The sequence below is a fragment of the Nymphaea colorata genome, chromosome 4 (assembly GCF_008831285.2).
Source record: "Nymphaea colorata isolate Beijing-Zhang1983 chromosome 4, ASM883128v2, whole genome shotgun sequence".
NCBI lineage: Eukaryota > Viridiplantae > Streptophyta > Magnoliopsida > Nymphaeales > Nymphaeaceae > Nymphaea > Nymphaea colorata.
The window spans coordinates 17,304,178-17,318,357 of record NC_045141.1 but is presented as its reverse complement, the minus strand read 5'-3'; the positions used below and the strand labels follow the sequence as shown (position 1 = coordinate 17,318,357).

The following is a 14,180-nucleotide window of genomic DNA, read 5'->3' as shown; positions in this document are numbered from 1 at the left end:
GTAGAGAAATAGCAAAAAAATGTTAAGAGCGGGTATATATATATATATATATATATATATATATATGTATATATATATATATATATATATATGAATTTGATGTCATTAATTTGTAAAAGATTGCAATAGCCTATACATGCTTTGAGGACTATGGTGAACCACTCTGAATGTATTCCTTGCAACATCAATCGTACAATAATATTGCAGCCATCAAATTGTTTTGCAGAAGTTGCAAGAATGCTATGGATTCCAGTTTTTTATTCTTATTGCTACTCTAGTTGCCATTAGGTTTCCATTTGGATCAACTGAGCATATTGAACTGTACATGACGTTACGACTATCCGTGAAGTGGTGAAGTGAATGGCAAGAATAGTTCTAAACTCTAAAGCATTATTGGCCTGGTAATACATAAGCTAATTCAATTTGATCCGATTTGACATCTTATAGAAGTGCTCATGAGTTCTCATGTTGCAACTTGCTAGAGAGAATGACAGAGACCACAAGTAAAATAATAAACAAGATTTTATTACAAGATCACACTTGAGCAATCATACACACCAAAGAACACTGTTAAGTAAGTGAAACCCATCCCTTGCCCTTCTCCAAAAAAAAAAAGATGAGAGAGAGAGAGAGAGAGAGAGTAAAAAGTTCAGCTGCACAAAAACTTCCATATGGTGATCAAGGCTTTATCATTCTATCAATAGCTTCCAACATCCTCCCCACTGTACAAAGATGCTTCCACTACTATCGTCTCTTCAACAGGTAAACAAAATATCAAACAGCTTACTCTCTACAAAACCAGCCGATCCTGCACAAGTCTGTTGGTTAAATGAAGTTAGTATGTGTGTGTGTGTATGTGTGTGTGTGTGTGTGTGTGTCTATGTATATATATATATATATATGCAGAGAGAGAGAGAGAGAGAGAGAGAGAAATGTGCAGCAAATAAATATGAGGATCTAATACACTAAATTTGAGTTGGCCATCAACTTACTTGATAGTTCACAAAGTTGTTAATTGTTATATGTGGAATTACTTTTGAAAGTCAAAGAACTAGCTGACAATAATGTTTTCTGAAAAGGTAATTTTCTATGCGGCACCTTAAAAATTCAATCAAATTGATCAGACAGCTCATAATTAGTCCACATAGTTATCATATTTATTTAATCCACATATTTTAAGAATATATGTATATATGTGTGTGTGTGTCCATACACACACACCAAAGAGTGGCCACCCATGAAGTATATATGGAAGTAATGGAGGAAAAATCCCTTACAATTTTCTGTGCCTTGCTGCGGAATATTGCAGGTTTGTGGCTCCATGTGTTGAAGAAAAACAATAACAAATCATATTATCTTGGCCAAAAGTTGTGGACGTGGACGTGCTCTCAGGACAATCTCATTGTGCCTGATCCATTCTGACAGCCGCCATGGTTTCTGCCATTTCCATTTGAACTGAACAAGCCATTGCTGGTGGCTCCTCTTCCATCTCCAAAGTTTTCCGCCCTGTCCAACCATAGTTAACTTCCTCCCACCAGTTAATTGGCCGCCGCCTGTGGCCACCTGATTTTTTATTCGACTGAGCCTCTTAGTAATGGAAAGACATTGAAACAGTAATAATCAGAAAACTGAAGAGAGCAACGTAGCAGCAGGTTTGACATGCCTTTGGTTTCTGCCTTGGGAACAAAACAGTTCTTGAAACTGTGCCGTTTGCTATTCCAGCTGTGTACTTAAGTTGTTTTGTCACTGGTGAACTTGTTGGCGAGGATAATTCATTTGCATCATCTGCAGCGTGTTTTGTTGAACCTTGTTGATTTCCCTATGAATGGCATGATACAACCATTAGTATTTATAATTTTATGTTTTCATTAGAAGTTCATGGTTTTAAAAAGCAGCCACGAAAGCACATCATCTGCTTGTCGATGCTAGCAAAGAAAACTGAACGGAGATGTATATCAGTAACATAAGGACTATATTGGCATTTTATCACACAAAAAATTTGAGGAGCAGCAGCTGTCTTTAACCCAAATTATGTCTGAACTATATAAGAGATTGCATAAAAAGATCGAAACCAACGAAGAGACTCACCAATGACGAAGCAGACAAATTAGTTGTTGCAATAGCATGCTCTCTCAACCTAAGATGCTTTTCAGTTTCCTTTCTCCGTGCTTCACTCTGTCTTAGCAATCCAACAAGTTCATTTATTTGTTCTTTCATGTCTTTGTTCTCAATTTCTTTGTCCCGTAAACGGCATCTGATATGAACATTTTATAAAATAGTTAATAAAATAGGGTAATTGAACAGCTGCTCACAAAAATAATTTCACATGAAACATTAGAATTTAAATTAAGATTGATCTTATACCAGAATAAGTTTCAGGCTTCCTTGAAATGTTTGACATAAAACATGACAGAAAAAAAAAAAAAACCAGATAGATGCAACTTCAATGTCAAGCTCCCTAAGTTTACCTGGCATCAGCAGCAGTGTTAAAGATATACTGAAGTAAGTTCTTTGCATCTCCCATTGTGCGCAGTTGATTCCATCGACCACGCCCTGTAAATGCACGTTCTCTCTCCTCTGCTTCAGACAGTTGTGATGCCATTGCCACAAGTGTATTTGAAGATATATTCAACATATTTTCTAATGTTGTGATTCTTGATGACCTGGCATCTGGTGCCATTGAAGCTAGCCTGGTTCAAGAGGGGCCAAAAAAATTTAATTGTCCAATGAATGAGTATGTCTGGAGCTCCATCTCAAGCTCATACAAAGAGGAAAGTTGAATTTGATGTAGAAGGAGATACCTAATAAATGTTCCATTTTTTCCTTTGGGTGGACTAATACCTTTCGATATATTATCATCTATTTGTTTCAATATAGATAGTTCTTCAGCCATTGCTGCTCGACTGGAATAATGCACAATTAAAACAATTAGTCATATGTGAAGCAACTTTTTCATATGAGATAGATATATATATATATATATATATATAGAGAGAGAGAGAGAGCACATACACTTGACTTTGCTTCTCATATTCGGAACGGACCTCATGAATGTTCACCATCACTTCCAACTCATGATCAAGCCACCGTTGCAATGATTTGTCATTACTCTGAGGCTGCAGAAAATAGTCCATCTGATTTTTGAGGAAGCTAAATGAAATATCTAAGATGATGTGGCTGTGAAACGTCAAAAGCTGCAAATGGAATTCTCAAAGGAGATCTTTGATGCATAGGGATCTAATAGCTTTTGTTCACACTTGGGCATATTAAAAGTAAGTTCAGTCCCATGGACTTTCCAAAGGTCACATTAGTACATACAAAAGAGTCCAGGCATCCAAAAATTGAAGTGCATTCAAGAAATATGAGGCCCATGGCTTTTAGTTATCTGTAGGCCAGGGACTAAATCGACAAGATATAATGAACATCACAAAAGATACAAGCAATATAAACATTACTGATATGTTACCTGGACAGATGGCGCACTCGCATTTGCAAAGACTGGAAAAAAAAAATGAAGACATAAGAAAAAAAGAAGAAAAAAAGTTTAAATATAACTATTTCCTACAGGCATTGCTGAATACTGGACAGTCACTGTCAACAAAGCCAGCTTTTGTGACCCAGCCCAGAGAATGACCAATCAGTGGCTACGCTGCCCAGTCAAACATAGAATCAATTAAAAGGCTGGGTGGCTTCTAGGCTGCTCAGAGCAGAATAAATTTGTGAGTTCCTACTCTAGATCCTTGATCTGCTGCCTGGACTGAGTCAGCCAACCCTAGCAATTGATTTGGGCTGATATGCCCTACTAGAAGCTTCTTGGCAGGTTTCATTGCAGTATCATAGTTACAACAACTGGCGTACGTAAGTTTCACTTCATGTCACAAAAATTACCTGCATTATCCCGTGTTGAGGATTTACGAGCTTCTAGCAGCTCTTTAAGCCTCTTGGTGGCCATTGCAGCTTCTTCAGTCTTTCTCTGCAGTACCTAGAGAGAAGCATTTTTCTTTAGGTCAGTATGGATCTGTCTTAGTACAATGTAAATTACAGTTCAAAATAACTACAAATAGAGGTAATATACTTTACATACAAAGGACTTAATATACACTACCAATCAACCGCTACCACAGCTTGGAAATGTAAGGTTCCTTTATCTTGTCAGAAAAGTCATGAGTGAATGATAGCTCCTTAAGGTACAGAACTAATTCCACTCTATAATCCACTAAAGATTTAATTCTTGACATCTTGGATTCGTCAGTGTTCTGATAGTCAATTGCTCTTATGGAACTAATGAATGAGAGCAACATCAGAAAAATGTCTTAAGCACCGAAAAACGTAAAATTTTCAAACAACCTCACTTTCTCAACCTACTTTTAGCTAAATATTTTAGTGTATCAAAAAAGTTGTAGAAGCTGATGCGCAAGGACATGAAACAGGAACTAAAATGTAATCAAGTAGGCAGAGCAAGCCATCACCACAGACACAAAGGGTATGTCGAACACCTAAGAACTTATTCAGAATAATGAAGTATGACATATGCAAGTACATTTTTATCATATAACAATATGAATCAAAATATCATCATTTGCGAACAAAGTTAGACAAGGAAACAGAGAATTTATACAATTTTCTTATATTTTCTGCCCTTCCTTTAACTGGACCTTTAGCAAAGGAATATTAGGTCAAGGGATGACTTGAAATAGTACCATTTTTTGACGTTGATTTAGCGCTTGTAGCTTATGCCGCTCGTACTCGTTTCTCCTCCCCTCCTTCCTTAGCTGATCACGGCCATGAGATAATTTAGACTCATAAGGTCAGTAAAGGGACACTTATGATAATGAAATTAAGGACTGCAGAGAAACATATTAAGTCTGTAGATTATTGTACACATGTTTTTTTGAAGCAATAAGCATATGTGCTGTTTTATTTCTGCATATCTATCAAGGATGCATGCTCAAGATGGTTACACCAGTCCACAGGCTTGACCTGTTCTCAACCTTTTTCTTATTTAGATGTTCAATTTGCAAATGAAACTTGGGTACCCACATCAAAGTAAGAATTTATCATTCTGGCAGTCGAGAACCTTGTTTTTATTCAGATGTTCGATTTGCAAATGAAACTACATGGGTACCCACATCAAGATTAGATGCTATTGAAAACAGGAAATTTATTTTTCCAAAGGTGCCATATTTCATTGGAAAACAATTGAGATATACATTGGATGTAAGTTTGGTCAAATAGCAGTCGAGCTTACTCTTTTTCTACTAGAAATTTCTTATTACTTCCAATTGATTCTTATAAATGTATAATATTATATGCATGCATTAGGTACATGTAGATACTTCACCTATCACCTATGGGCATTGTGGGACAACCAAATCCCGACTAGGACTTTGTATCATGTGGAAGATATAATGCACAAAGTTCAAGTGGCTCCTGATGAATGTTGACAGTCAATCTTCTCTGTCAAGAGTCCTGGGGCAATGTCGTGCAATAACCAAGAGGCTATTCACTTGGTGCACGTTAATTTATGAATACGTGCATGACTTTGTCAGAGATCTTATTTCTTCTTCTCTAGAGGCAAAATGTCTACAGCTCGAGGCATGCCACAACATATGTAGAGCTTGTGGATGTTACAGTGGGCCTGAAACAGGTAAAAACTGACAGACAACGTGCCAGCCTAAGGAAATCAAATTTATTGGCCAGAGCAATGGTCTAATGGAATTGAATTATATAATTTGCCAATGGTTTCTAACTTTCTACACTATCATTAAGTTTTAATATGCACGTTGAAGTAAGTACCACTAGGAGTATTTTTCTACCAAAAAAGGGTCATGTGATCTTACTTACAAAACCATAAAAAGACTACAGAATTTACCTGCAATAGTTCCTTTTCCCGGGAGGCCTTCCACATGCGAAACTGTTCAGCTTCCTGCTTTATTTTGTTTTGCAGTTGAACCTAGTATTGGAAGATTAATAAGCATAACATAATAAAGCTCTTTTGGTGGTACAAAATGTGAAAAAAAGAATAAGGAATTAATGTGTTTGTACTGTTGCTAGGTTGCCAACCTTCTGGGCCTTTATAGATTGTATTTCTTCTTGTAGCCGTCTGGCTGCTTCATCACTTTTTTGCTTCTGTTTTAAAAGATGGACATGGCTTTCCTGTTTCTTTTTAAGATCTAAAATCTGCACAAGTGTGTGTAACTACCTCTATCATATAATAGGAATCAAAATCCTATACGTTAACAGATCGATAAGACTACTGAACCTGTGCTTCAAGAGCTTTCAGTTTCTGCAAATGCATATCCTGCAATTTTTGTGAATGTCCATCTGAAGAAGCAGAAAGGTTTTCAACTTCAGCAGACAGGCGGTCCCTCTCTTGCTGCCACCAACAAAAGACATGTAAGTAAACCTGGAAGAACATGAGGACCGAGACATAAGTGAAATGATACTACCTCGACTGCCCTTTTTTCATCCTCAAGCTCCATAAGCTTCTTTCCAAAATGCTGCTTCAGGGACTCGGTGTCAAACCCACCGATCATCTTCATCTCCGACTGAAAATGGAACAACAAAATTCAATTAAGGATGAAGTCTTCTAAACAAACAGACCAAATATCTAATGCCACAAATATCTCAACGCTAGTTTCAAGCCACCAGAATTTGTCAATTTACTGGTTGTTATTGCCATAACTATTTGACACAATGCAGAACAGGCTAAACTTGCCCTCAGAGACAAAATTTCTATGTTACTGGAGACCACGGTTTTCTGGTGAATGAAGCAAAGAGAAGTAGTGGGTTTAAGTTAAGAACTTCCAGCTCCCATGTGCAGCTTAAAGTAACATCTAGAAAGGGATAGGGATATTTGGTACTGACAACTTAATATCTATAAAGTTTGATTAGCTTTTTAATATCTTGTTGATTTTTTGTTGTCAATGTCCAATACTTTGTAATCTCCATAGCCAATCTAGCAAGAGAAATGCAACCGTATAAATCATTTGAGTTTTGAGAGATTTTAAAGAAAATGATGTCTGTACTGAGTTTTAACAATTTGAAAAATCAAATGTCCATAAATTCACCAAAACTTATAAACAGAGTTACAAAAACAAGCTAAACTAAAGAACACATCTAGGGTGTAAACAGGGAACTATTACAACTATGATCTGCTGCTAAGTAGCATCACATATAGCAGGTGACCAAGCTTTGACTTATAACAGATCATATGAAACTTTTAGGTCACTTTGTTTCTAGATTCAAAATTTAAACGGAGGTCATCTGTCATGAATGTTAATTTACCTGTTTCTGCTCCAAACGTTTGTTTAGCTCGTTCAACTCTTTGTCCATGGTATCTTGCAGAAGAGCATGTTCCCATTCTTTTGTTGATTCTTCATCCATTTCCTTGGAATTATCAACTGATGAAGATGAAAGGCATAAAAGTGCAACATAAATACTACAATGCTAATATAAATCTTTTGGAGGTAAAATAGAAAATGTAAACAGGATCAGTGTTATTAAGTCACCAGAAGTGATAGTTGCCCTTCCTATTTCCATTGGCACCAAATTGTCGGAATAAGTTCTGATAGATGACTGAAATGTTTTAGAGGGATTATCATGACATGAAAGATGGGTTCCATTAGCAACAGGCTCAACCGTATATTCAGATGAATCTATTCCTTGTACTCCACTCTTGAAACCATCTGGCTTTTCAAAACGGCAGCCACTTTTCTGCAGTGTAGCATATAACTATGTGAGTTTCTAATCTCACTAATAAAACAATTGCTAAAACCATTTCAATAACCTAAGTAAAATAACTCATGCTAAAATGAGTAAAACAGCTTGGTGTAATGACTTCCTTACGGATATTGAGAGTACAATTTAGACCATAAATGATGAATCTACCTAGACTTTCAATATAGATTTACTGAATGTAATTAGTGGAAAACTTCTTTTTAAATATTCGACATGGAAAACTTCATTTTTAATACTCACAGAGTGAAAAAAAAAAAACTTAACTATCATAAAAAACCACCTAAAGCAGAGTCACCATTTATGCTTTAAATTGGAGAAAAATATTTCCACTTTATGGTTCTGAATCTGCTGCAAATATGGACCTGAACATTTGTTGCACTCTGCTCTATAGGCAGGAATCTGCTCCGATACTCATTTAGTGTCCGACAAAGCTCCTCATTGTTTGCCTCAAGCCAAGAGATCCTTTCCTTAAGAGCCTAAAGAAAAACCATATTCAAAATCCAAATTCACTTAAGCAAAGAACTTTCAAATGAAAACAATATAATCTTAACCTGAGAAAGACAAAAGACTTGCTATCAGTAGACAATGTTACCTGTACTTCATCTGATGAAGACCCTGTACGAGCAGAAAGTAGCTCTGCCTGCAAATATTCAAGTTGTTGGCGCATTTTTTGGATTTCATTTGACACTGGATCTCTGTTCACCTGAATAATCAAACAGGTTCACATTTGTGAGAAAATCTAAAATGGAAAAGCACTCTACACCATACACAGAAATTAAAGAATGCCAGCCAAAAGATTAGAATCAACAAATCTTACAATAGGTTTATTTTGAATATTTCTTGCACGATTTGCGTACTTGAGAGTATTTAGACTTTCCTCCGCATTAATATCAGCTGGACTAATGCAAGCTGCAAAAGCATGTATTCAACATCAAGACGACAGAAAATAAAACATGTTATGCAGACAACAAGATCACATGATAAATGAAGCATGATAACTACATCAATAGGGTTCCTGGAACTATATCAGTAGAGGTGACACAATTAAAGAGGAGACAAATGTCTCAAAACAGTCTTAAATGAAACAGAATGAATAGAATCCAGAGTCTTAGGGAAAGGGTTAGATAACTTAGATTTGTATTGAACTTCCTGAAGTGCATGTTTGTTGTTTTTTATGAATGAGTTCACCGTCCTATTTTTCATTTTATCCTCTATTTTTTAACATAGAAAATCTAAGACTTGAAATAGTGTCTCGTGGCTGCTAAAGCAGAACAAATTGAAACACAAATAATTATTGTACTAGAAAAACTTGACACAAACCTAACTGAACTCTATTGTCACAATGAATTATAGAACAACTAAAGGTTGATGATGAATGAAGCATGCATGGATTAAAAAATTATACTAGTTCTGACAAAGTGTTTTATTTGTAATGGATTAATCCTGGGTAATCCTGGGAAAGAGTAGCTTTATGATGCTTTACCTATCATAACAGTTCTGCTGTTTCCTCCAAGAGAATCCTGCAGGCATGTTAAAATCAATATGAGAAAAAAAAAGGAAACTATGACTTTGTGCTAGTGCAGCTGTGAAAATCTAGAACCTGAATGTTAATCAGGTTATCAAGATCAAGAAACTTGCATAGGTTCAGATTACAATCAAAAGCACAACCAAACCTGCAAGAGGCGAGTAAGTTTGCTGTCCCTGTAAGGAACATGTGCACCTTCTTTTCGCTTTTTCTCATCTCCAAGTGCACTTATGACATTGCCAAGGGCAAGAAGCCCTCTGTTTATGTGCACACCTGCAATTGAAAAGTGGAAAGTACATCATAAAGATTCTGTGAATTATCATTAACTCTATGCAAATCTAAATATCAAGCAAGCAGGTATTTACCTTCCTTAAAACGAAGGCCATCAGAGCCTGTCCTTTTAGCACGTTCTGAACCAGCAAGATCCACCAAGTGGAGTTTTGCACAAAGATAATCTTCACCAGTCTCCTCTCCTTGCTGTCCTTCAGCAGAAAATGCTAGATCTACTTTACGGATCTGCTCCATGGTGATTGTGAAAATGGCATGTGAACGACTGTTAAAAATATGGCAAAAGAGGGGAAAAAAGGAAAACGTAAGCAACAGAGGGTGAAAATTGACTGATCACAGCACTTAAATTGAAATCATTGCATGTGACAAATTAAAGTGAGAATATCCTATGTCTGTTGCAATTGCGAAACAGAGAAACTCACATCACTGAGTACAACTAAACCTACAGGAATACACAGAAGAGGAAAGTATAGAACATTAGTTACCGAGTAGTGACACATATATAGTATCTGACAAGGAAAGTTATGATATATTTGATGTCTCTACTTGAATGAAGGAATTTTAACTGGCAATGAGAAGAGGTGACAAATAGAAAAGGAAAATGCATTTTACCAGAAGTTATTCTTCTGTTAACATCTATGGCAATCAAATTCTAAATTATGTGCCTGTGGAACGGTGCTATTCCAAGATAGCAGCACAAGTATTAAGAAAGGATTCAGAATTGCTAAAGTACGGAACTATATTCCGGTCTGTACTTTCACGTAATGACACACATATGTACAGTACTGAACACACATAAATATTTATTTACATCGGTATGTATTGTGTAATTATGCATGTAATCTTACATTTATATGCAAATTCTTCTGCATGCTTATACATGAATTGCATTCTGAGAATGCTTTATCTTAGAGTTTGTTTTTGAATTTCAAAGAAACACCTCAAATGGGACAATACCATGACAAAGTTAAGTCGTCGGATAAAAAATGGCTGTTTTTTTAAGTTTCTTAAATTCTTAGTTGTGTTACTATTTCTTAGTGTATAAATCTCTGAGATTGCTTCAAGCAAATCACCTAGTTCTAAGGAAAAACCTAGCAAAGGCATTGCCAAGAATTATACTGGTGATGATAAATAACATATACAATTCCATAGTCCACACAAACAAGTATAGGTCTGGAGTGCCTACATACTTTCTGAGAGGGATTGAGATTAAAATATGCTGACTACGGTTGTGTAAGTGTATAAGACAGCTATATGCGTATAGATAAAGATGGGGAAGAAAGACTGGATTAGTCAACAGACTTAACACATAATTGTACCTTGATTGATTGTTCATATTTGTGCTCCCAGTTGCTCGGCTCAATGAACCTTGTTCCAGACATGCAGCCATTTCCGTTTTTGAGGTAACACCAATTTCTGTGGACCCTGCAAGCGTTATCACTCCACTTGAGTTTTCACGTATCTGTATGGGTGGCTTCCCATGAGCTGCTGCCTTCCCTGTTCCATTCAGAGCATCTGACTTCCCCAGGGTTCCAGGATCAAGCAAGTCAAGCACTTCCTCTTTTAAGATCTTCATATCAAAAAGTGACCATAGTTTCAAGCCGTTGTAGGCATACAAATATAAATTTCGAAAACGAGAAGCACATTATAAAAACTATCAAAACAGCATATGAAAGTGGAACAATATGTTTGTACACTTTTAGACAATCACTGATCAACTATGTCATTGTTGAATTAGGAACCGATAACAGATTGAGATTGCGCAGAGAGAGAGAGAGAGAGAGAGGACTAATTTCTCTTGGCTGTATTTACCATAATGAGTTACAAAACAGTTGTAGCTCTATTTTCCCATTTCTCTGCACTTGAAAAATAGAGGCACTTTATTTTCAGTATTTCAAGTATTTTGCTTCAACTATCTAAAATTTACCGCAAGACGAAGGGATGCTGTTATGTATTCCAAAACACAGCGTGCTACTTTACACATTTAAAATTTCGTATGATCATGCCGTCTTCCGGATGATCTGCAATTCAGCGGCTCAAAAAGAACCCAAAAACCGAACACCGAAGTTTTTAATTTTTATGCACAGGTAAAAGAAAGGCAAGGACAACCGACAAACCTCGATAAAGGAAACACGCAATTGGAATTCGACTTTCTGCGAGAAGGATTCGATCTTATCGAATAGTGCATCCATTACTTGAGGTATGATCCCAATTTGGCAGTCGTCCCTGTAACCAGTCCCCATCGTGTACGTCTTCCCTGATCCCGTCTGCCTCAAAGTTCCAGGAAGAAAATTAGAATTAAGCGGCATTCTTAACAGCCAAAACCTACAAATTAAGCGTGAATTTTATCAAGAATCCAGAAAGAACAACTCTAACGAATAAACTCACCTGCCCATAAGCAAGAACCGTCGCATTGTACCCCTGGAACAGGCCATCAACGAGAGGGGAGATGCATTCCTCGAAAATAGCGGAAGATGGGGAAGCACTGCTTCCATAGACATGATCAAACGTAAAAGAATGCGTACCAATTTGCACCTGAATAAGCAGAAAGAAAGATCTCAGTCAGAACTGTAACCTCCAAAAATGTCCAAAAATTAAGACCAACTGACCAAGCACAATTCACCTTCCATAAAAGGACCAACATCGTCAATTATAGAAAATGAGAAAGAACACTCCTCTAAACCAAACCAAATGCGCTCCACTCTCCACTTAAACTCCAAAACAAAGCTAAAATTAAGAGCTACCACACATATCCGAAATTACCAAAAGCACGATTTTGCGTGCGAAAATAAAGAAACATAGCAACAATGGAGATCCAGTAGACGGCAAGCCAAAGATCCATAATTTCCCATCAACCAAACTAAACCAAATCAAGGAAACCAAACACAAAAAACACAAAATTCAGAACTACAGATGGAAGGGAAGGAATGGCGAAGGAGGGGAGCAGTGCCTGAGGCGTGCCAGGGATGACTGTGACGCAATCCTTGCAGCCTTGAGCTCGCTCATCGGGGATGAGAGGACGAATATGCACTGCGACCTTCACACAGCAATCGTCCCCCCCAGACTCCATTCGAGCAGAAAACTACCACAACTGACTCTCCTCAATTCTCACATCACAATTCCACAGATCACATCCAAGAGAGAAAGAGAGAGAGAGAGAGCTAAAGGAAGTAGGGGGGAGGCTGACGGAGAGTGAATTGTGTTGTACGAGGGGAGAAGATGGGAGAGAGTAAAAAAGGGAGGAGGAGGCGTCTTCAAGAAGAGAGAGACTAGTGTGGGAGGTGAATGGGGTAATTAGAGAGAAAGAGGAGTAAAGCCAACAGCGGCAACAGCAACAACCACCACCACTCCTCTCTCCTCTTTTTGGTTTATAGTTGGGATTTTCAGATACGTTGGTGTTGCGATACGATGTTCCTCGGTGTACAGACCATCGTCCTTTAGCGAAGGGCGGGTGCTGCTGCTGCTGCTGGTGCTGCGCAACGAGGGCTATTTTGGGCATATAAAAAAAATCGATGATCGATCGAGAGAGGAGTTGCAGCAGCCTTGCACTTTCGCTGCTGTCTTAGGCTCCACGTAGTCCAGGGAAAGCAGCGTTGGCCCACCACCACATGGCCTCCAGTTCACTCCCTCAGACCACCACCGGTGGGCTCCTCCTCCTTTTCACAGTGAGAGGAGAGAGAAAAATTGAGGTTGACGAAATTACCTTCACGAAAACGGTCGCCTTAGAAATCTCTCTGAGGAGACAACAGTCGATAAATAAGACTCCAGTCGCATCTTGAGCCGCAGAATTAGACCTCCCGCTGATCAAACTCTCATAGTTCTCATGGCAGCTAAATCTGACTCACTAGACTAGTTTTTAGAGAAAGAGAAGCGTTGAATATGAAGAATGCTGTAGCTCTTATAGATTTCCAAAAATAAATTACAGGTGCGTTTCAAGATGTGCAGATCATTTTCTTTGGCAAATTTTCTGAGTTCAACCTTCAAATACAGTTTTCAGCTAAAAATAATCTTTCAGATGACAACAATTTTAGCTACTTCTGTGGAGAAGATCCCCAAGTTCAGACCCAGATCGTGGGGATGACTTGTACTCCTGTCAGTAGATGCACGATATATCAATATCGATTAAAAATGGTTTCCGATCTATTATGTCCGTCACATGTGCTTACATAGTTACATTCCAATTTAATTACGAGCCAAAAACTTACTGGAGCTTGGGTACGCGAAATGGCACATAAAGATTCGATATCAATGATTTAAATGCTGAAATTAATACTTCATTCATTCTTATGTGCAGCTCGATTTAGATGAATCAAAGAGGTTGAAACAAAATATATTAGAGGCTTGAGCAGATCGTTCTTCGTCTGCTCTCCTTGTTAAGAAAGCAGAACGCTCAGCAACAGGGCCCCTTCTGAGAGTGACTACCCTCTCTTACAGAACTCGACTCGATGGGTCCTTTTCTTTTTGTAGAAAAGAAAAGCAAGGGTCTTTCACTGTCATTTCCGTTCCGTTAAATTTGTAAGAAGAATATTGGAAGGCGAAAAGGGAAAATCTCCCGCAGCTACCAACGTTTCGTTCAATCGAGAAAACGAAATCGGTGAACTTGACAGACGAAGAAGTCTCTTTCAGT

General features: G+C 37.7%; 1 protein-coding gene across 1 annotated transcript; it reads right to left on the bottom strand.

The window, feature by feature from the left end:
• Positions 1-504: 504 nt before the first annotated feature.
• Positions 505-13,077, bottom strand: LOC116252808 (kinesin-like protein KIN-4A). Its single transcript, XM_031627356.2, has 26 exons — positions 12,504-13,077; positions 11,942-12,088; positions 11,671-11,820; positions 10,873-11,123; positions 9,631-9,818; positions 9,414-9,538; positions 9,224-9,260; positions 8,558-8,649; positions 8,333-8,443; positions 8,103-8,216; positions 7,512-7,716; positions 7,288-7,403; positions 6,450-6,548; positions 6,263-6,376; positions 6,064-6,180; positions 5,873-5,953; positions 4,701-4,772; positions 3,889-3,982; positions 3,467-3,498; positions 3,013-3,116; positions 2,802-2,903; positions 2,469-2,690; positions 2,089-2,254; positions 1,664-1,819; positions 1,278-1,563; positions 505-818 (listed from the first exon to the last, which is right to left on the bottom strand). Exons 1-25 carry the CDS (start codon positions 12,621-12,623, stop codon positions 1,348-1,350), a joined length of 3,231 nt encoding a protein of 1,076 aa, XP_031483216.1. The 5' UTR covers positions 12,624-13,077; the 3' UTR covers positions 505-818; positions 1,278-1,347.
• Positions 13,078-14,180: the final 1,103 nt, after the last annotated feature.

Bases quoted from the DNA above. Each gene is read 5' to 3' on its own strand.
- LOC116252808 (XM_031627356.2), bottom strand. From the start codon at position 12,623: ATGGAGTCTGGGGGGGACGATTGCTGTGTGAAGGTCGCAGTGCATATT. The intron at 9,261-9,413 runs GTTTGGTTGTGC...ACATGCCTGCAG, and splicing joins AACTTACTCGCCTCTTGCAG to GATTCTCTTGGAGGAAACAG. The intron at 1,564-1,663 runs GCATGTCAAACC...ATAAAAAATCAG, and splicing joins TCCCAAGGCAGAAACCAAAG to GTGGCCACAGGCGGCGGCCA.